General features: G+C 60.9%; 5 protein-coding genes and 1 pseudogene across 5 annotated transcripts; 2 read left to right on the top strand and 4 right to left on the bottom strand.

Moving 5' to 3' along the window:
* Positions 1-901: 901 nt before the first annotated feature.
* Positions 902-1,930, bottom strand: ACA1_186020 (uncharacterized protein; the record flags this gene model as incomplete). The annotated part of the gene is made up of 2 exons (XM_004342502.1): positions 902-1,721; positions 1,821-1,930. 2 exons carry the CDS (start codon positions 1,928-1,930, stop codon positions 902-904), a joined length of 930 nt encoding a protein of 309 aa, XP_004342551.1.
* Positions 1,931-2,366: 436 nt separating this feature from the next.
* Positions 2,367-5,265, bottom strand: ACA1_186030 (uncharacterized protein; the record flags this gene model as incomplete). Its single annotated transcript, XM_004342503.1, has 3 exons — positions 2,367-4,923; positions 5,039-5,091; positions 5,167-5,265. The coding sequence occupies 3 exons, from the start codon at positions 5,263-5,265 to the stop codon at positions 2,367-2,369; spliced, it is 2,709 nt and encodes a 902-aa protein (XP_004342552.1).
* Positions 5,266-6,072: 807 nt separating this feature from the next.
* Positions 6,073-10,149, top strand: ACA1_186040 (annotated as a pseudogene).
* ACA1_186050 (GAF domain containing protein) lies at positions 10,149-14,482 on the top strand (the record flags this gene model as incomplete). Its single annotated transcript, XM_004342504.1, has 12 exons — positions 10,149-10,219; positions 10,290-10,383; positions 10,462-10,649; positions 10,756-10,780; positions 10,813-11,278; positions 11,347-12,143; positions 12,260-12,457; positions 12,532-12,658; positions 12,742-12,923; positions 13,119-13,905; positions 14,008-14,138; positions 14,255-14,482. The coding sequence occupies 12 exons, from the start codon at positions 10,149-10,151 to the stop codon at positions 14,480-14,482; spliced, it is 3,294 nt and encodes a 1,097-aa protein (XP_004342553.1).
* A 169-nt stretch (positions 14,483-14,651) lies between these two features.
* Positions 14,652-15,767, bottom strand: ACA1_186060 (dual specificity phosphatase, catalytic domain containing protein; the record flags this gene model as incomplete). The annotated part of the gene is made up of 4 exons (XM_004342505.1): positions 14,652-15,015; positions 15,095-15,330; positions 15,453-15,636; positions 15,715-15,767. 4 exons carry the CDS (start codon positions 15,765-15,767, stop codon positions 14,652-14,654), a joined length of 837 nt encoding a protein of 278 aa, XP_004342554.1.
* Positions 15,768-16,229: 462 nt separating this feature from the next.
* On the bottom strand, positions 16,230-19,083 carry ACA1_186070 (ATPase/histidine kinase/DNA gyrase B/HSP90 domain containing protein; the record flags this gene model as incomplete). The annotated part of the gene is made up of 10 exons (XM_004342506.1): positions 16,230-16,436; positions 16,528-16,628; positions 16,709-16,995; positions 17,089-17,228; positions 17,313-17,484; positions 17,590-17,659; positions 17,731-17,865; positions 17,943-18,044; positions 18,124-18,306; positions 18,405-19,083. 10 exons carry the CDS (start codon positions 19,081-19,083, stop codon positions 16,230-16,232), a joined length of 2,076 nt encoding a protein of 691 aa, XP_004342555.1.
* Positions 19,084-19,400: the final 317 nt, after the last annotated feature.

Raw genomic sequence — 19,400 nt, forward strand, 5'->3', positions numbered from 1 at the left:
TGGATCCTCTCGTCCGTCGACATCACCAACGAACAGGGCGAGGTTCGCTTTCTCTCTTCCCCCCCCCTCTTTCTCTTCTCTTTCGTTTTTGTTCCCCCTCTTTTTTTTCCTGTCGTTGGCACGGACGCCCGGACCTTCGCCTCGCATTCACCCCACGAGGCAAGGCGCCGGGGTCATGGTCAAGCGTCCACACGCGCCGCATCTTGCGCGCCGTGTGCGCTCCTCCCCGTCTTCTCCGGAAGAATGTGGGAGGCACGTGCCTAGATCAAGAAGAACCCATGACGAGTACAAGGGCTCGCAGCAACTAATGTTGCGCTGCAGAGTTGTATATACTCGACACATCTCACTCTAAATTTATATATACATTTATATATCGAAATATATATACTACAACACTATTCACTTGTGGACTGACTTGTCACTCGTGTGTGCGGCCGCAGGCAAGCGAGCCGTGGTCGACCATCGAACCCCATCTGTCCACGGCGCAGCGCATGATCCGCCTCGCCCACTGGCACGAAAAGCACTTTTCCGCCCTCGCGCCCGCTTCCTGACACCCTCGAAGAAACAACATCGCTCGCACGTGCAATCTCTCTCTCTCTCTGTGTGTGTGTGTGTTGGAGAAAAAGAACGTTCACACCAAAAGGGAGGTGGTCGCGGCTGCTGGACATTTTTCACGCTCTACCGAATGAGCTAGCCGGGCTGCGCACACCGGTGGTGTGTGCTTTTGGTGCCCGGCCTTGGGATCGAACCAAGTACCTTGAGATTATGAGTCTTCGATGAACCAGCGTGCCCTGTTGCACCTCGCCAAAGAAGCAAAAAAAGACTTGCTTCTTTCTTCGTTTTCCTCGTTGGGTGATCTATCTACAATTAATATAAGTTTGTGTGGCCTACAAAGGGGCGCTCAAGGAAGGTAGGTGACGCGGAGAGGGACGGCCTTCTCCAGTTCCCTTTCACGGAACTCGCCGGGCTGGAGGGTCTCTTGATGGGCTCCCTTGTTGTTCTCAAAGTGACGGTCGAACCTCGGCTGGTGGCGGTAGTTGTGCGCCATGGTCCTGTGCGCCTCGTCGGGGAAGTGCTTGTTGATGCGCGCGTACCACTTCTCGGTGCGCTGGCTCGTGGTCGACACCAGCGACACGCCGCCCAGCTGCAGGCTCATGCTGGGCGTCTCGGACGTCGCGGCCCTGACCAGCTCGGCTCGGAAGAGGCGGCGCGCGCAGGTGGTGTTGGGCAGCTCGAAAGCGAGCTTCACCTGCCTAACCTTCCGACTTGGACCGTTGCCCCGAACAGCCCAGGAGAGCTTGGGCACGGCGGGCATCTCCCACCTGACCCGGCCCTTGCGACGGTCGATCAGGCGGAGGCGGTACAGCTCGAGGTGCCGGGCGTGGTCGCGCCTGAAGGCGTAGAAGCAGAACCAACCGATGGTGCCCTTCTCGCCCATGGTCGGCCCCGAGTAGCCCAGCACATCCGCATCCGAAAATTCGTTCGGCTGCTCAGCAACCACTTCGGCCGAAGTCGGTGCACTGTCCGCGTTCGGGGGCTCCACCTGGGCCACCTCCCCCTCGCCAGCTTCCATGGCTGCTTCGTGGTCCGGCGGCTGGTGGGCGGGAATGACCGAAACCTGGCCATCGAGGTAGTTGTTGTGGTCATCGTCGTCGTTGTGGTCCTGTTCGTAGTCGTAGTCGACCTGGACGTCGTGGGGCACCACTTGGTCAAGGAGGACGCTGAGCGGGGGCGGAGAGGGAGGAGGAGAGGCAATGCATGGCGGTGAAGGCAGCACGGGCGGTAAACTGGGCACGACGAGCTGGTTCGGAGGCACGAACCCGTACGCCTCCTCTGCGTTTTGTTCGCAGCCCAGCCCGAAGATCATCGCCTCAAGCTTGAAGTCGTCGCTCAGCTCGAGGTCGCTGTCGCAGTCGAAGTTGTTGTTCATGGTGATGAGGTGGTGGGTAGTGTGTTGGGGTCGAAGTAAGTTTGTTCTGTTCGTGTTCGCTGTGCTTTGTGGAAATGGAGCCAGTTGGGGCTTCCATTTCTACCTTTCCTGAAGCCCCACCCTGCACCTTGTGAGGGCTTGAGCTGCCTCGCGTGATTGGTTAGTTCGTGTAAAACTGTCTACATCAAAGTTGCCTGCCTTCCGTCGAACAAACCTCCCACTCTGCATTCCTGAAAAGGTGAATCCAACCGGAATTATATGTTAAAATATATGTATTGGGGTTAAGCCAAACATGTTCTGTACATCACGGCAACGCGTACACTAGTACTATGCGGGGTGTTCTGCGTCCGTGACGAGTCGTGGTGGCCTCGCTTCCACAGCGTCCACCACCCTTCACTTCCCCTTTTCTGCTCCTCTTCCTCCCCTTCCGCTTCATCTACTGAGCCTCCTCCGCGATGAGGGCCAGGATGCGCCTGTTCGCCACCGTGTGCCGCCTGTTCTGGCTGCGCCCCTCCGTTCGTGGTCCGTTCTTGCGCTCGACACTTCGCCAGCCCTCGCGCTTGGTCGGTCGCACGGTCGCCTGGTCCTCCTCGCCCACCTCCAGCGGCATCATCGTGTCCAGCGCGTGCGCTTCGTTGATGACGGCAGCGGCCTCAGCGATGACGGTGGTCGTGCTGTTGCTGTTGTTGTCCTGCTCGGCTTCGGCTTCGGGTAGCTCGAGCCGGCGCCGCTTGATCGGAGTGGTGGCGGGCGCGAGCACTTCGAGCAGGGTGGCCTCTTCGTCGAGCAGATCGGCGGTGCGGCTGCGGTGGAGGACGCGCGTGCCGACCGGTCGCATGGGCGACACCAGCGCGCGAGCGGGCGACGCCACGGCGACTGCGACGGCAGCAGAGATGGCCGTCGACAGCGCCTCGGCAGAGACAGGCGTAGATAGGAGAGGCGCGGCAGCGGCGGTGGCGGCCGAGTGCTGCTGCGGGTAGGCCGGCAGCGGGCCGCGGTGCGGCGTATAGGACATGCGGCGCTTGCGCGAGTCGATGGCGGCCTCCTGGCCGGCCACCAGTCGGTGGCTGCCGGTCGTGCGTACGGCCGAGGGGGTGGTGGGCTGCGACACGGTGCCACCGCGGGCGACGTGGTGGCTGATGCTGGCCCGGGGGCGCTTGAGAGTCGGCTGCTGCAGGTCACCGGCCCTAGTGACGGCTCCGTTGGCGGCCACGTCGTTCTCCTTCTCGCTCTCCTCGCGGTCCTTGCGCTTCTTCTGCAGCAGACGCGCGGGGATGCCCAGGCCGCCGGACGAGGTGGTCACGGCGGGGGCGGCCCGCACTGGGGCGGCAGCGGCGGCCGGGCTGGCCTGCTTGCTCTGGCCCAGCTTGTTCTTCATACGCGACACGTAGTCGGTGATGCCCTCCTTCTTGTTGAACTCCCTGGCGTGCGCGGCGTCAAAGTCGACGCGCTTGGGCTTCTCCGCGACGGCGGAAGAGGTCTGGGCGAGGGCACGAGCCGACGCCGCGGGGCCTTTGGCAGGCCGCTTGGCGGCGGGCATCGGGGTAGCCTGCCTCGGGGCGGCGGCCACGCTCAGCGAGGCCGACGGGCGCGCGGGGCCGGTGGCGGTGGTGGTAGGCCGCACGGGCGTCGATGCGGCATGGCCGGCTCTGGCCAAGCTGGGAGCCAGCGACATGCGGCGCGACGGAGCTCCAGCCGCAGCGGCGGGGGCAGCCTTGTTGGCCAACAGTGCCGACGGCGCCAGGGACGCACGCCTGGAGGAAGGCATGACGGCGGTGGCGGTGGTGATGACGGGCGGCGCGGCCGAGGCCGAGGCCGGCGCGGGTCGCTTCTTGGCCGTCATCTCAGCGGCGGCGGCCATCGACCGGCGCATGGAGGAGATGGTGGGGCGCGCGACCGAGGGCTGAGGCGCCATCGACAGGCGGCGCTTGGCCACCCGCTTGCCGGTCGGGGCCTGGGCCGACAGCGAACCCGCAGCTCGCACCTGAGCTCGAGCGGACGCAGAGACCACGGGCGAGGCCGGGGCCGAGGTCTTGACGGCAGCGACGGCGACAGAGGCAGTGGGCTGCGGCTGGCACGCCACCTCCTCGGCAGTCTCGACGGCGGCCTCCTGCTGCTCCTGCTGCTCTTCTTCTTGCTGCTGCTGCTGCTGGGCGTTGTGGTTCGCCTCGTCCTCGAGCATCATCTCATCGACGGACTCGAGCGACTCCTCAGCGGGCCTCCCATCCTGGTCCCCGTCCTCCTCCTCTTCGTCGTCCATCGCGGGCTCGCGGAGACCGTCCTGCTCGTTGGCCTCGTCGTGGCCCTCGGCTGGCCCCTCCTGCTCCTCGTCCATGCTGTCGGCGTCGGCCCCGTCGTCGAACGGACCCTCCTCGTCGTCAGCTTCGTCGTCGACGTACTCCATCTCCTCCTCCTCGTGTTCTTCGTCTTGAGCGATGTTGTTGCTGTTGCTGTTGGGGATGTCGATGGTCACCGCCGTCTCCTCCTCGCCCACGCTGACATCCTCTTGCTGGGCGTCCTCCTCGAGGCCGAGGGAGACGGCGCTGTCCATGCTGGCCTCCTCGACCGACTCGGCCTCCTCGCGGCTGTTGTCTTCTTCATCATCGCAATCATCTTCATCTTCATCGTCAGGCTGCACCATGTCTTCTTCCGCCTCCTCGTAGACGACCTCGCCACTGACGTCGCCGTGGGGCATGTTGGCGAAGCTGTTGTCGCAGACCTGCGGGGCGGTCGCAGCCTCGTCTTCTTGTTCTTGTTCGGGGGCGGCCTGTTCTTCGACCGCCACCTCTTCCTTCGCCTCTTCGACGACGGTGGTGGGCTGGCGGTTCCTGCGCCTGGCCACGCGCTTGGGCTTGACCTCCTCCACTACCACCTTGACCTCTTCCTCTTCTTCCTCGTGCTCCTCGCTCTCCTTCCCCTTGTCTTCCTCCGCTTCTTCGGACTGTTCCTGCTCGTTCTGCTCTTCGTTGTTTTCTTCTTCCTTGGTCTCTCCCCTGTGTAGTGATGAAGATTTGATGTTAATTTGGATTGCCATTTGGATGTGGGAGTGGCTCTACAAGATCAAGTTTGGTTTTGTTTCAAACGGTTGGGCGGAGCGGTGGGACGTACTCATCGGCATGTGCGGTGTGGTAGTCACGCAGCAGATCTACGAGCACGGCTTTCTGTGCACGACAATCCCCTTGTTAGCAAAGGTTTTAGGGATGATGGATAACTTGAACTTGTGGCAACAGGCCAACCTTCTGATTGGCACGGATGCCGATACGCTTGCACAGAGCCTGGATGTCCCTGTACGCCATGTCCTCAAGTGCATCTACGTCGAAATTGATGTCGGCCATTTTCTCTAGTGTCTTTACGTTGTAATCGTCGTTGTCTTGCGTCGGGTCGGTTCCTCGTCGTCGTTCCGGCTGTCGTCCTCCTCGTACCTCCCTCACCCTCGATTCAATCCACTCTCTTCTGTTGTTGGTTCTCGAATCAGCGCAATGGCCTTCCCTCGGGGCAAGCCTTGACCCGTTGCACCCTTTCGCGCCAAAACGAAACGAAACGCGTTGCACAAATATTTTGGCGCGGAGGCAACCGCCGCTCAAGAATTTCAACAATATTAGTTTTTTTTGTTTTGAAGAATGAATTCCTTCGCCCCAGGACCATCCATGAGGGAAAGGCAGTGCACATCAATGTCCTGCACTGATCTGCCTGTAAGCAGGCAAAAAGTCGTGGCGTGAACGGTGTTGATACTGCCTGGTGGAAGAGAAAAAAAGCGCAATACGGGCGAATTTATTTAATCAATTTTCTTGGTAACTAAGGATACGGCTTGAGCAACCACGTGCCAAAGATGGGTGTAGCCTGGGGGTAGACGGGTTACGCGGTGCTTATTGCTGTCTTGGCGTTGAAAACTCAACCCTCAGTTTGCCCCTCAACCTCAGCTCTCATCCATCGGCGAGATTCGAAGAGAAAGGCCGTGAAGGGGGTACGCGTCTTTTTGTATGCGTGATCAGATGTTTCATTCTTTTTCAATTCCAATTTAATGGACGGTTAATCGCGATTCATTGAATTCGGTTTACAACTCTCATTCTCGGCAACCCTCCCCTCCCTGAAGTAGTACTATATGACAACGGGCCATAGAGCCTTGACCCAAAAGTCGGAGCATGTCGGCGATGGATCTCGCCGCCAATCGCAGGCTCAGCTCGCCCCACTGCAGCCAGCGTGATACCTCGTACGCCTCATGCATCAATTCTTTTTGTTGTTAGTTTTTATTTTTATTTTTAATAAACAAAATCACTTGATGTAATTGATGAGAAGCCTGTGTAGTCTACTTCTTATCATTTCTCGGCAACTCTCTCCCGCGGTCCTCGAGTTGTTGCTTGTGGGTCTACAGCGCCAAAATGGGCCTGTCATTTGTTGTCTGTGTGGCGGCGCTACTGACAGCCCTTTCTCTGTCTGTCCACACCACAGGCCAAGAAACTTCGACATTGGGAGCTACACAGCGACTGACCTCATCTACGAGAGCAAGAAGACAAAGATCTATCGCGCGGTCAAGGGCAAGGCCAAGTTTGTAATCAAGACCGTCAAGTCCGATTCCCCCACGCCGGCTGATCTGGCCAGCCTGCGACACGAATACGCCGTGCTCAAGGACCTGCACATCGAAGGCGTCGTGCAGGCCGTTCAGCTCGAGAGCTTTGGCAGCGGTCTCGCCCTCGTGCTCGCCGACTTCGAGGATGGACGAACGCTGCGCCAGGTACGCAGCGCTGACTACGTGTCTGTCCTGCTGTTGCCGCCGCTGGTTTGCATGGCCGCGAGAGTAACCATCACCCCTATCATCACCATCATCATTGCGTGCAGATCATCCACGAGCGACGGATGCAGGTGGACGAGCTGCTCAGCGTGGGGATTGAGTTGGCCCGCGTGCTGGGCGAACTGCACAAGCAGGGCGTTATCCACAAGGACATCAAGCCGGACAACATACAGTACAACGAGCGCTCGGGCCGCGTGCAGCTCATCGACTTTGGCATCTCCACGCGACCCTCTGTCGAGCCGTGCTCCAAGCAGCGCACGCTCGAGGGCACGCTGGCCTACATGTCGCCCGAGCAAACCGGACGCATGAACCGCCTGGTCGACTATCACACAGGTACGCCTCCCGTGCGGCATGCGCCTTGCAAAGCTCGCATTCCTTGGATTCCAAGAGTTTGCGTGTCACTAACCGACCACACGCACACATGCAACTTACGCACGCACGCACAGATTTTTACTCGCTCGGGGTGACGTTATTCGAGCTTCTAACGCAGCAGCAGCCCTTCATCGCTACTGAAGCGCTGGGCTACATCCACTGCCACATGGCCAAGCCGCCGCCCAACCCGTGCGACATCATCATTGCGCGCGAGGGCGAACGCCGAGCTGCCGCCGCAGTGCGTGTGCAACGTGCTCAGCAAGCTGCTGGCCAAGACGGCCGAGGAGCGCTACCACAGCGACGACGGCCTGCTCATGGACCTCCTCTTCCTCCAGTCGCGCATCGCGCTCGTGCAGGCCGGATCCAAGGCCGCCGCGCGCGAGCTGGGCGAGTTCAAGGCCGGCCGGATGGACAAGGAGAGCCGCTTTACGCTGAGCCACAAGCTCTACGGGCGGGCGGACGAGGTGAGCCGTCTGCTCGACTCCTTCACGCGAGTGGAGGGGGCGCCGTGGAGGCGGTCATGGTGCGTGGCTACAGCGGCATCGGCAAGTCGTCGATCATCAACGAGGTCCACAAGGCCATGGTGCGCGGCGCAATACCCGACGCTGACCAGCACACCAGCAGCACCACCAGCCGCCGCCGGCGCAAGGGCTACTTCATCACATGGAAGTTCGACCAGCTGTGCAAGAGCACGGCAAGCGTGGTGCTGGCCTTTGACGACCTTATCGAGCAGCTGCTGAGCGAGGGCCAAGAGACGGTCAACGTGTGGGCCGAGCGCATCCGCGAGGCCGTGGGGGCCAACGGGCAGCTGCTGGTGGAGCTGCTGCCGGAGCTGCAGGTGGTGATCGGGCCGCAGGCGCCGGTGGCCGAGCTGGGCCGGGCGAGGCCCAGAATCGGTTCAACCGCACCTTCCAGCAGTTCGTCCGCGTCTTCTGCGCGGCACCGCACGAGCGGGCCGCTGGTGATGTTCGTGGACGACCTCCAGTGGGCCGACGTGGCCTCGCTCAAGCTGCTCGAGCTCATCGCCTCCGACGCCGATCAGAGCCACTTCATGCTGATCGGGGCCTACCGCGACAACGAGGTCGACGCCACGCACCCGCTGTGCGCCACCCTGCGCCAGCTGGCCGGCAACGGCGTGCGGATCACCGACATCGAGGTGAAGCCGCTCGGGCGCGAGCACGTGATGGCGCTCGTGGAGGACACGCTGCGGTGCGGCCGCGAGCGGGCGAGCGGGATGGCGAGCCTGCTCGAGGAGAAGACGAGCGGCAATCCGTTCTTCATCAACCAGCTCCTGCGCTCCTTCCACAGCGAGGGCCTGCATTCCACTTCACGTTCGACGACATGGCGCCGGTGCCGAGCGACGACGACGAGGCCGCCGGCCGCGGCCAGCACGACACTGGTGGCGGGCAGTGGGACTGGGACCTGGAGGAGCTGCGGCGCGCGGCCGTGACCGAGAACGTGGTCGACCTGATGGTGAAGCAGATCCAGCGCCTCGGCGTCGAGGCGCAGCAGATCCTGCAGCTGGCGGCGGCCGTCGGCGATCGGTTCTCGCTCGACACGCTCGGCGTGGTGGCCGAGACGGCGCCCGAGCAGGCCGAGCAGCTGCTGCTCGAGCCCCTGCACGCGGGCCTCATACTGCAACTCAACTCGCGCTACAGCGTGTTCGCGCCGACGCCGGACGACTCGAGTCCACTGAGCACGCCGCGCGGCGGTGACCTGGGCTGCCGCACCTACAAGTTCCTGCACGACCGCGTGCAGCAGGCGGCCTACTCCCTCATCCCTGAGGACCAGCGGCCGGCCATGCACCTCCACATCGGCCGGCGGCTGCTGGCCCACGCCGGCGACGACGAGGCCAAGATCGACGAGGAGCTCTTCGCCATCGTCAATCAGATCAACATCGGCGTCGACCTCATCATGGCCGGCGGCGGCAGCAGCACTGACAGCGCCGACGCGCTAGTCGAGGAGTCCACGAGCAAAGAGTCGGAGGCGGATGGGGCGACGCCTATGCCCGAGAAGGAGCGGGTGGCGCGGCTCAACTTTGCCGCGGGAAAGAAGGCGCGGGCGTCGATGGCCTACCATGCCGCGGTCAAGTACCTCGACATCGCCATCCGCCTCCTGGGCGCCCACATCGCCGATCCACCGGGTGAGGGCGAGGGCGAAGTCGGTGGGCCGGTGGACGTCGGTGGACCCGACGCCGACAGCGACGCCTGTTGGAGCAAGGAGAGGCGAGCGCTGACGATGGAAGTGTTCCTCGAGGCCAGCGTCGCCCAGTTCCTCAACACGGACTTTGCCAGGGCCGAGCAGCTGTGCACCACCATGCTGCGACACGCCGTTACGCGGGTGGAGAAGGTCACGGTCCCGAGCTCCAGATGCAGTTCCACATCCAGCAGCACCAGATGCGGGCGGCGCTCGACATCGGGCTCGCGGCGCTGGAGATGCTTGGCGTGGGGCTGGTGGTCGATCGACCGACGCTGCAGCTGAGCGACGAGGAGTACTGCGAGGGCCTGCCGGAGATGAAGGACAAGGCCATGCTGGCGGCCATGCGCATTCTGATGAACCTGGCCGCACCCACCTACGTCCTCGAGGTACCCTCCCCTGTCTCATCATGTTTGTGCGTGTCGTGGCGTTGGTCGTGTCGTGGCGTTGGTCGTGTCGTGTCGTGTCGTGTCGTGTCGTGTCGTGTCGTGTCGTGTCGTGTCGTGTCGTGTCGTGTCGTGTCGTGTCGTGTCGTGTCGTGTCGTGTCGTGTCGTGTCGTGTCGTGTCGTGTCGTGTCGTGTCGTGTCGTGTCGTGTCGTGTCGTGTCGTGTCGTGTCGTGTCGTGTCGTGTCGTGTCGTGTCGTGTCGTGTCGCACGTTGCCTTTTGACATTCTCTCGATTTGAATTCATGGCAACGAAAAGCCGGCGCTGAACCTGCGGGTGGCGTTCACGATGGTGACGCTGGCGATGGAGCGCGGCACGTCGGGCCTGGCCGCGTTCGGCTTTGGCCTCTACGCGCTGGCCAGCTTCCTGTTCAACCTCGACGAGGGCTATCGGGCAGGCATCATCCGTTGCGTCTGATGGAGAAGTACAAGGCCGTCGAGCTCACGGCCAAGATGTACGGCCTCTTCTACGCCCACGTCGACGTCTGGTACGCGCAGATTGCTCCCCCCAATCACATGCTCGTATCCCATTGGATGGCCATCTAAAACACCGACCAGGCGCAACCATATTCGAGGGACGCTGCAGCACTTGGAACGCGCCATTCACGTGGGCCTCGAGACCGGCGACCTCGAATGGGCCGGCTACGATTCGGTTCGTGCCACCCGACACCAGTTTTTTCCCCGTTTTTCAACGTGTCGCCTCTCCGCTCACTGCTGGCGCAAACTGCAGTTCTACTACTGCGATCACCTGTTCTTCAGCGGCGAGGCGCTGGACGTCGTGAGCGCCGACGCAGGAGGCCTACCTCCTAAGGCCCTCGTGGGCCGACACCAGGAGCTGCAGGCCACCTACCTCAACATCTGGCGGCGCGTCGTGCTCAAGCTCTCGCAGGAGAACGTCGAAGAGAGCTACACCTTCTGGTACCGCTTTATTTGTTTATTTTATATTATTTTTGTTATTGTTATTTTTTTCTGAAGAATGATTTAGTTAATTCTGTGATTATTGTATTGTATTTCTTGGGTGCAGTGGTAAGGTGATCACGGACGACGAGGTGCTGATCCACCTGCGGGCATCAACAACAAGATGTTCCTGTTCACGTACTACCTGGCCAACGGCATCCTGGCCTACTACAAGTGCGACTACAACCGGGCCATCGAGTACTTCAAGCTGGCCGAGGAGAACGTGCTGGGCGTCGTGGGCATGATGACCAACGCGCAGCACAAGTTCTACTGGTCGCTCGCCCTCCTCTCGCGGCTCGTCGCGACGAAGGGCGGGGACGCCGCCGAGCGCGCGGAGGACGGGCAGCGCGAGGCCTGCCTGGAGCAGGTGACCCGCAACCAGACGCAGCTCGACCGGTGGGCGCAGCACGCGCCGGCCAACTACCGCCACAAGCACATGCTGGTCGAGGCCCTGCGCACGACCGCCATCGGCGAGCACTGGCTGTCGATGGACCTCTTTGACGCCGCCATCGAGGGCGCGCGCGAAGGCGGCTTCATGCAGGAGGAGGCCCTCGCCCGCGAGTTGGCGTCCCATTTCTACACCCTTCGCAGTACGCACTCGTGTGTGTCGTGCGTGTGTCTTGTGTGCGTGTGTCGTGTGCTGACATAATGTCGACAGAGCGCGATCGGGTGGCGAACGACTACTTGAGGGAGGCCTACTACCTGTACCTGCGATGGGGCTCGGTGTTGAAGGTCCAGCAGCTGCAAGACCGACTGCCGCGTACCGACTCGGCGTCCAACCTCGTCGTCCGCTCGGCCTCGCTCTCCTCCGTCCACCAGCACCTCAGCAGTGGCAGCGGCAGTGGCGCGGTTGATAGCGTCAGTCTGCCCGCCATGATCTCGACCGACTCGCTCAGCCACTCGCTGTCGCAATCGTCGTCATCATCGTCGTCGCCCAGCGCAACGACGCTGGTGGCGGGCGGCGACTACCTGGACCTCATGACCGTGATCAAGAACTCGCAGGCGCTGCTGAGCGAGGTCGATGGCGACAAGCTGCTGGGCAAGCTCATGAGCGGCGTCATGGAGAACACGGGCGCCGACCGGTGCCTGTTGCTGCTCAAGCGCAAGGACCGATTCCTGGTCGAGGCCAGCGCGCGCTTCGTCGCCGTCGACGGCGCGCAGCAGAAGCTGCAGATCTCCACCTCGCTCGGGGCCGAGGTCAAGGAGGTGGCGCTCCCGCGGTCGGTGATCAACTACGTCACGACCAAGCACGACACGATCCAGTTCGACGACGTGCCCAAGACCGAGCCGTGGGTGGACGACCCCTACCTCGCCAGCGCCAAGCCACGGTCGCTCCTGTGCACGCCCATCGTACACATGGGCCACCTCCTCGGCGCGCTCTACCTCGAGAACTCCTCCATGATGTCCGTCTTTAGCAAGAGCCGCTTCTGGCTCATCTCCATCATTTGCTCTCAGGTACTCAATTCATTTTAAACACCGCACGCACCACACACACCGCACACCGCACACACCGCACACAGGGCATACGCCGCACACGCACTTGACTGACGTGTGTGTTGGAATGACTGCAGATGGGCATTGCGCTCCAGAACTCGCGGCTGTTCGGGCAGCTGAGCAAGCGCAGCGCCGAGCTGCAGGAGATCAACACCAAGCTCGAGGACGAACTCGCCGAGCGACGGAAGATCCAGGAGGAGCTCGAGAAGGCCATGGAGCTGGCCAAGGCCGCGGCCGTCTCCAAGAACCAGTTCCTCGCCAACATGTCTCACGAGGTACATTCATTATTTATTTTATGTTATTTATTTATTTATTATCTACTTCTATTTATTCGTGTGCCTCTCTTTAGATTCGAACGCCTTTGAACGCGATCATCGGAATGACTGGTCTGCTGCTCGACACGCAGCTCACGGAGACCCAACACGAATGGCTCAACCTCATCGAAGTGTCCGGCAACGCCCTTCTTTCTCTTGTCAGTACGTCGCACCACCACTCCACACCGATCCGGCCGCACACGCTCACCGCACATGACACGACACGACACACACAACACACACAGATGATATTCTTGACTTGGCAAAGATGGAGAGCGGGAAGGTGAGTCTGGTGATGGAGGAGTGCTCGCTGGCCGACAGCATGCGCGAGGCCATGGCCATGTTCGTGCACGCCAGCCAGACGAAGGAGGTCAAGATGAACCTCCAGCTCGACCCGAGCTGCCCCAAGATCATTCTCACCGACAAGGTGCGAACCACCAACTCAGCCTACCATCACCACACCTGACAGCTCCGTGTTATGTCGTGTGTGTGTCGTGTGTCGTGTGTCGTGTGTCGTGTGTCGTGTGTCGTGTGTCGTGTGTCGTGTGTCGTGTGTCGTGTGTCGTGTGTCGTGTGTCGTGTGTCGTGTGTCGTGTGTCGTGTGTCGTGTGTCGTGCCATAGCTTCGCCTGCGTCAAGTGCTGTTAAATTTGCTTAGTAACAGCATGAAATTCACGCCCGCGGGCGGCTCGGTGGCGCTCTCGGTGTCGTCGCGGCGGGTCAACGTGATCGAGTCGATCAGCGTCGATCCGACCTCGGGCGAGCTCACCACGACGCGCACGCTGGTCGACGACTCCGCGGCGGGCAAGTGGGACGAGGTCCACGTCAATGTGCGCGACACCGGGCCGGGCGTGGGCCGCCAGATGCTCGATCGCCTGTTCCAGCCCTTCACCCAGGGCGACGGCTCCTTCTCGCGCAAGGCCGGCGGCACCGGCCTCGGGCTGGCCATCAGCAAGCAGCTGGTGACCCTCCTGGGCGGCCGCATCTGGCTCGACGCGGCCGTCACCGAGGGCTCCTCGTTCCACTTCACCATCGTGTGTCAGAACGTCGCCGCGATGATGATGACGACGACGACGCCGACGACAGTGACGATGGCGAGCGCACTCGCTGCCGAGCCGCACTCGCCGCGGAGTCCCATGCCGCCGGCCAGCCTGATCGCGCGCCGGCGGCCGTCGCTGGGCCTGCCGCTGCCGCCCCAGATGGGCTCAGTCGTGATCGACGCCTCGGGCGACGTGTCGCCGACCACGTCGTCGACCTTCGCCGCCGTGCCCACTGCGCTGTCGTCGCCCCGGAAGAACGATGGCGGGGCGGCGCAGCTGGTCAAGTCCAGTTCGGTGGAGCTCCATCGACGCAAGGCCGAAGAGAAATTCGGGGCGGCCAGCAACGAACCCAAGCGCCCTCTCATTCTCGGTAATTACTCCGCAAAGCGCACACGCACACAATCGCACGCGCACACGCATCATCGCACACATACGACAATCGCGCGTGCTGACTTTGGTGGTAAACGTACAGTGGTGGAAGACAACAAGACCAACCAAAAGCTGCTGTTGCAGCTGCTCAAGCGGCTAGGCTTCGTCGCCGACGTGGCCAACGACGGCCTCGAAGCCGTCGAGGCCTGGCACAAGAAGAAATACGATGTCATTGTACGCCGGCCGCCATTTATCATTCCTCGCATTCTTGTCAAGAATCTCAACTAACCACGTACGATCTCATCGTGCTTCGTTCTTCTTCGTTCTTCTTCGTTCTTTGCGGCGAACAGTTGATGGATCTGCAGATGCCCAACATGGACGGTCTGACGGCGGCGCAGGTGATCATGGCCGAGTGCAACGGTGCGGCGCCGCAGATCGTGGCCGTGTCGGCCAACGTGTACGAGAGCGACAAGGCGGCGTGCTCCGCGGCAGGCATGGTCGACTTCATCGAGAAGCCCATCAGCCTCGCGCTCCTCAAGTCCTCCCTCGAACGCTGCAGCAAGCGGGGCACCTGGTGATCACAGCTAACCGGGGTTATTTATTTATTTATTTATTTTTATTCACTGGTCTTTTATGTGGTTTCAATTTTTGTACACTTCGCAGCCTCCACACCACTTGGGCTATACGATCAAACAACACAATATTACGAATTGAAATATAGTGAAGTTATATTTATAAATAAAAAGATTAGTCCTGCTTCAACGGCGCGACAGGTGCGCGCTGGCCGCGCACGAAGCGCTGGAGGCACTTGCCGAAGCGGCGCAGGTGGTAGGCCCACACACGGGCGAGACCGTTGACGACCCAGCCGCGCGTGCGTTCGACCCAATCGCCCTCGTGCCGGCACACCACCTCGAGCCGCCGGTCGCGCCCGTGCCACCGAATGATCTCGGCCTTCATCCATGACCCGGTGTATACCTCCACCTCGTCCTCTCCAACAACAGTCGTCTGCTGGATCGGCTCGTCGTTATCTTCGTTCTTCTCCTTCTTCTGCAGCTGCCGTTCGAACGCCTCAAGTTGACGCCGGAAGCCCGAATTCGGCCTCACAATCGTTCTGTTATGGTTCACCGTTCAGCCACCGCACACGCACACGCACACATCGCACACGCACACGCACACATCGCACAACTTACCGCTTGCCCTTGACCAGTGCCAGGGTGTCGTTGAAGGAGAGGCCCTCGGCGAGCATGATGTAGGAGATGAGGCAGGTGGCCGAGCGCGAGATGCCGGCCATGCAGTGCACCAGCACCGCGCCGCCAGACCTGCGACCCTCCTCGATGAAGCCGTGCACCACCGGGAAGTAGGACAGCAGGTCCTGCCCGTCCTTGTCCAGCGCCCGCACCACCATGTGCTCGAAGCCCGCCCACTCCTATGCGTGAACGAGTGCGTGTCGTGTCATGTGCGAGCGTGTGCGGTAGAGCGTGTGCGTGTGCGTGTGCGGTTAGCGGGTGTGCAGCGAGAAGGGAGAGCGAAGGCAAAGACGCAGCAGACCTGGGCGTCGGGGACGAGGGCCTGGTGGTGGGGGTAGAGGCCGACGGCGACGGAGAGGATGTGGGTCACGTTGCGTCGGCGCAGCTCGTCGGCCTGCAGCGAGTCCTCGAAGTTGCCCAGCCAAATGCCCGGCAGCACCTCGTGCGCCGAGAAGGGCGGCGGGTTGTGGTACTGCAGCCGATACCTTGACCACAACACCAACCACTCAGGGTAAGACAGTAAAATCAATTAAAAAACCAATTCATCAACAACTCAATCATACCAGGCGGCCACCAGGGCAATGCTGGCAGCAATGCAAATCTCCCAGAGCATCATGTTGTTGGGCTTGTGAGAATTGTTTTTATTTTATTATTATAAATAAAGATGGCCAGCAGATGGCCAGCAGACGTGGCACGCCATTCGCTGAAGAAAACGAACATTTTTATCAGCTGACGTGGCATCAAGTTCACTGAACCAAAGCAGTTTCCACGAAACTAGCCTTGCTCAGCGTCCCCGGAATTAGCGGGATGGGTGCACATGGCCGGCTGGTTCATCGAATGACATTTAATCCGTAGGCCCCGAGTTCGAGTCTCGGGTGTGGCCGCCAAACGCTCTCCTTCGGGAGAGTGGGCCACACTAGCTCAGTGGTAGAGCAACGACACGAAACCTCCAGCAGCCGCAATCACCTGCCTTTTGTCATGCTTTTTTTGATGCTTCATGGTCGATTGATTGCCGTATGTTTGCTCTTTACATTTGGTCATGTTGGTTCATACATTCATTCATTTCTACAGTGACTGACTAGGCCACCTCCGATCGGGTCGGTAGGATCTCGGACCGCCGGCGGAGCTGGAGCGAGGAGGGCGGCGGCGAGGAGGGCGGCGGAGAAGCAGAGGCAGAGGCATTCGCCAGCGGGGTGTCCGGTGTCCACTTCCGCAAGGCGGCCACGAGGTCCTCGCGCCGGAGCGGCTTGAAGAGCACGTCGGACATGCCCACCTCGAGACATCGCTGCGCATATTCCTGACGATACTATGTCAGCCTGCTTATATTACATTGACTTGACACAGGAGCGATCAGTGGTGCACGAATAAATGTGTACCTTGGTTGCTGAGGCGGTGAGGGCCACGATGGTGATGGGCCGGCCGTGCCGCTCCACTCCCATCCGCCGTATGCGCTGGGTGGCCTCGAATCCGTCCATTACTAGAAGAGAAGCAAGACCAGCGTCGGTGAGTACCAAGTGGTGAAGGTGACTGGCCTCACGTGGGGGTACGGGCTGGTACCAGGCATCTGGCAGTCCATGAGCACGATGTCGAAGGGGCTCTCGTTCAGGTTCTGAGTCAGAAGCTCGAGGCACTCTTCCCCGTTGTTCGCCACCGTGGTGTTGCAGCCGAGCGTGGAGAGCATGCGCAGGCCCACCTTCTGGTTGATTGCGTTGTCCTCCACCAACAGCACGTCCAGGTGGCCGAACAGGCAGTTTGTGGTCTGGTCGGTGTCGTGCGCGAGCGCTGATAGATACTCTGTTGCCTCGCTGGAGTCCTCGTCCACCACCGGCAGTGTAAAGCGACACCTGCAACCGCGGGGGTAAGCGATTCTAGCACTACAAACACGACACGACACGCAATACGACACACAACATTCAATTGAAGATGGTGGTGATTACGTGAAGGTGGAGCCGTGGCCGAGCTGGCTCTCGCACTCGATCGAGCCGCCCATGGCGTGGCACAGCTGCCGGCTGATGGCCAGGCCGAGGCCGGAACCGCCGAACTTGCGGCAGACCGACGAGTCCAGCTGTGAAAATGGCTGTTGGGTTGCGTGGTGGGTGAGCTAACAGACACGAACCGGGTAGTCAATCAACCAACCCACTCACACTGTTCGGTAGCGTACCGCGAAGAGCAGCTTTAGGCTGTCTTGCTTGATGCCGATGCCGGTGTCCGACACCGACGCCACGACCTCCTCCGGGTGCTCTTCGTCGTTGTAGATGCGCACCGACACGGAGCCCTTGCTCGGCGTGAACTTGCAGGCGTTGGAGAGCAGGTTGAACAGGACTTGCCGGAAGCTGCAGATGCAAAGATGCGGCGCATAGGGATGAATTGTAAGGCGGTGGTAAGCACAACAAAGGTGTGGCACACAAATGTCGCTATAAGATGTGGTGCTCGCGCACCGAAGCGGGTCGCCGAGATGTAGCGCGTGCACCACCTGCTTCTGGAAACAGAGGTTTATGCCCTTCTTGTCTAATGTATGAGCAATGGGGTCAATGATTGAACGCGATGCTAATTGAATTGCCAATTGGCGGTGGTTGTACCGGCGGTGATCTGTAGCAGGTGGACGGCCTTCTGGGCCTCGGCCACGATCGAGAAGGGGATGTTTTCGAGCTGCATTTGGTTGCACTCGATGCGCTCGAAATCGAGGATGTCGTTCACCAGCGACAGCAGATGGTCTGCGCAGTCTGGAACACATCAGAACGGAAGTCAGACGACTGCTGTGGCGAGTGAGAGAACGTGTTAGATGCAGTACTGGAGATGATGTCAATGGCGTCGTTCACGTTGGACGAGGGGTCGATCATGTCCTGCAGCTCGCGGCTCATGGCGATGATGCCATGCATCGGTGTGCGCAGCTCTGTGAGCCCACGACACAGTGAGAGTTCAGTGTCGGTGGGCCGGCTGTGGAGGAATGCAAGGAATGTAACGAAGCGTACCGTGGGACATGTTGGCGAGGAAGTCGGACTTGGCCTGCGTGGCCCGCCGCAGCTCGGCGTTGATGACGTCCTTCTCCTTGAGCGCGGCTCGCAGGCGCTTCGTGGCTTGCACGCGCGCGTGGTGATGGCACGCCGAGAGCGTCGTGAGCAGGATCCACAGGAATATGTCGCAGTACGACCCGCCTGGTCGTGTACAGCCCACCACCATCGTCAGCATGACCATGTCAACTCGTGTGTCGTGTCGTGTCGTGTGTGTCGTGCGTTGCAAGAGGAGCACGCACCTAGGACCGTCTGGCGGAAGGCCATGGGCTGAACAAAGGCCGTGAAGCCGCAGCTGTGGCGGAGGTAGCGGAGGAGGGTGGTCTGCACGCACACGGCGACGAGGGCCACCACGCACGACTTGACCCCGCGGGCGTGGAGGAAGAGGAACGGGATGGCCAGGAACCACGAGTAGACGTCCCGCTCGTCGCCGTCGGTGAGCACGACGATGGTCAAGACGACGTTGAGCAGGCCGCAGTAGACGTACAGGCCCACAATCAAGCCCGCCCCACTCTTCGTCGAAGATGATGAAGAAGATGAAGACGTAGAGGTTGAAGATGGAGAGGCGAGCGGACGGTAGATGGAGATGAACAAGAGGAAGGCCGTGGCCAGCCCGAGGATGACGGAGGCCGCCGCGGCAAAGGACAAGTCTTCGAAGCCCACCTGGATTATTCCCAGCACGCTCGACCCCAGGCAGTTGATGAGGATGAAGAGCTGGAGGAACGGCTTGCGGTAGTCTTCTTCTTCTTCGCCTTCCTCACCGACGCCACGCGCCCGGTCTGCCTCATCGCCTCCGGTCCGCAGCTGCGCCTTGTGTGCAACGTTGACTGGATCGGCCGCCGACGACGTTGTGGAGTCGGCGACTTTGGGCTGCGTCTTATCAGGGCAGTGGTGGCCCAGAAGAGACGATGTGAGCGCCATCATCAAGTACTGTTCGCCACAGGTGGTGAGTGGGAGCAGCGCCTGTGCTGTGGTAGTCAGGCGGCTAGCGGACCTAGGTCTTGATGGTGTTCTCGCGCTATCTTGAACACAACTGAGGGTCAGCGAGGTGATGCTGGCCAGGCACCAGCCCCCAGGGGAGATCGATACACAAGCGTGCACGACGAGTGAACGACGTGGTGATGCGGGGAAAATCTGTCGTGGGCCGATGACCTCTTTTGGCCCAGCCCCTCGACCTGTTCGAGAGACCATCTGTGTCCGGAACTTGTGGTTGGCTTTGGGCGAGCGCTATCTGTCCT

Source organism: Acanthamoeba castellanii (assembly GCF_000313135.1).
Source record: "Acanthamoeba castellanii str. Neff unplaced genomic scaffold scf7180000084746, whole genome shotgun sequence".
In the NCBI taxonomy this organism is placed as follows: Eukaryota; Discosea; order Longamoebia; family Acanthamoebidae; genus Acanthamoeba; species Acanthamoeba castellanii.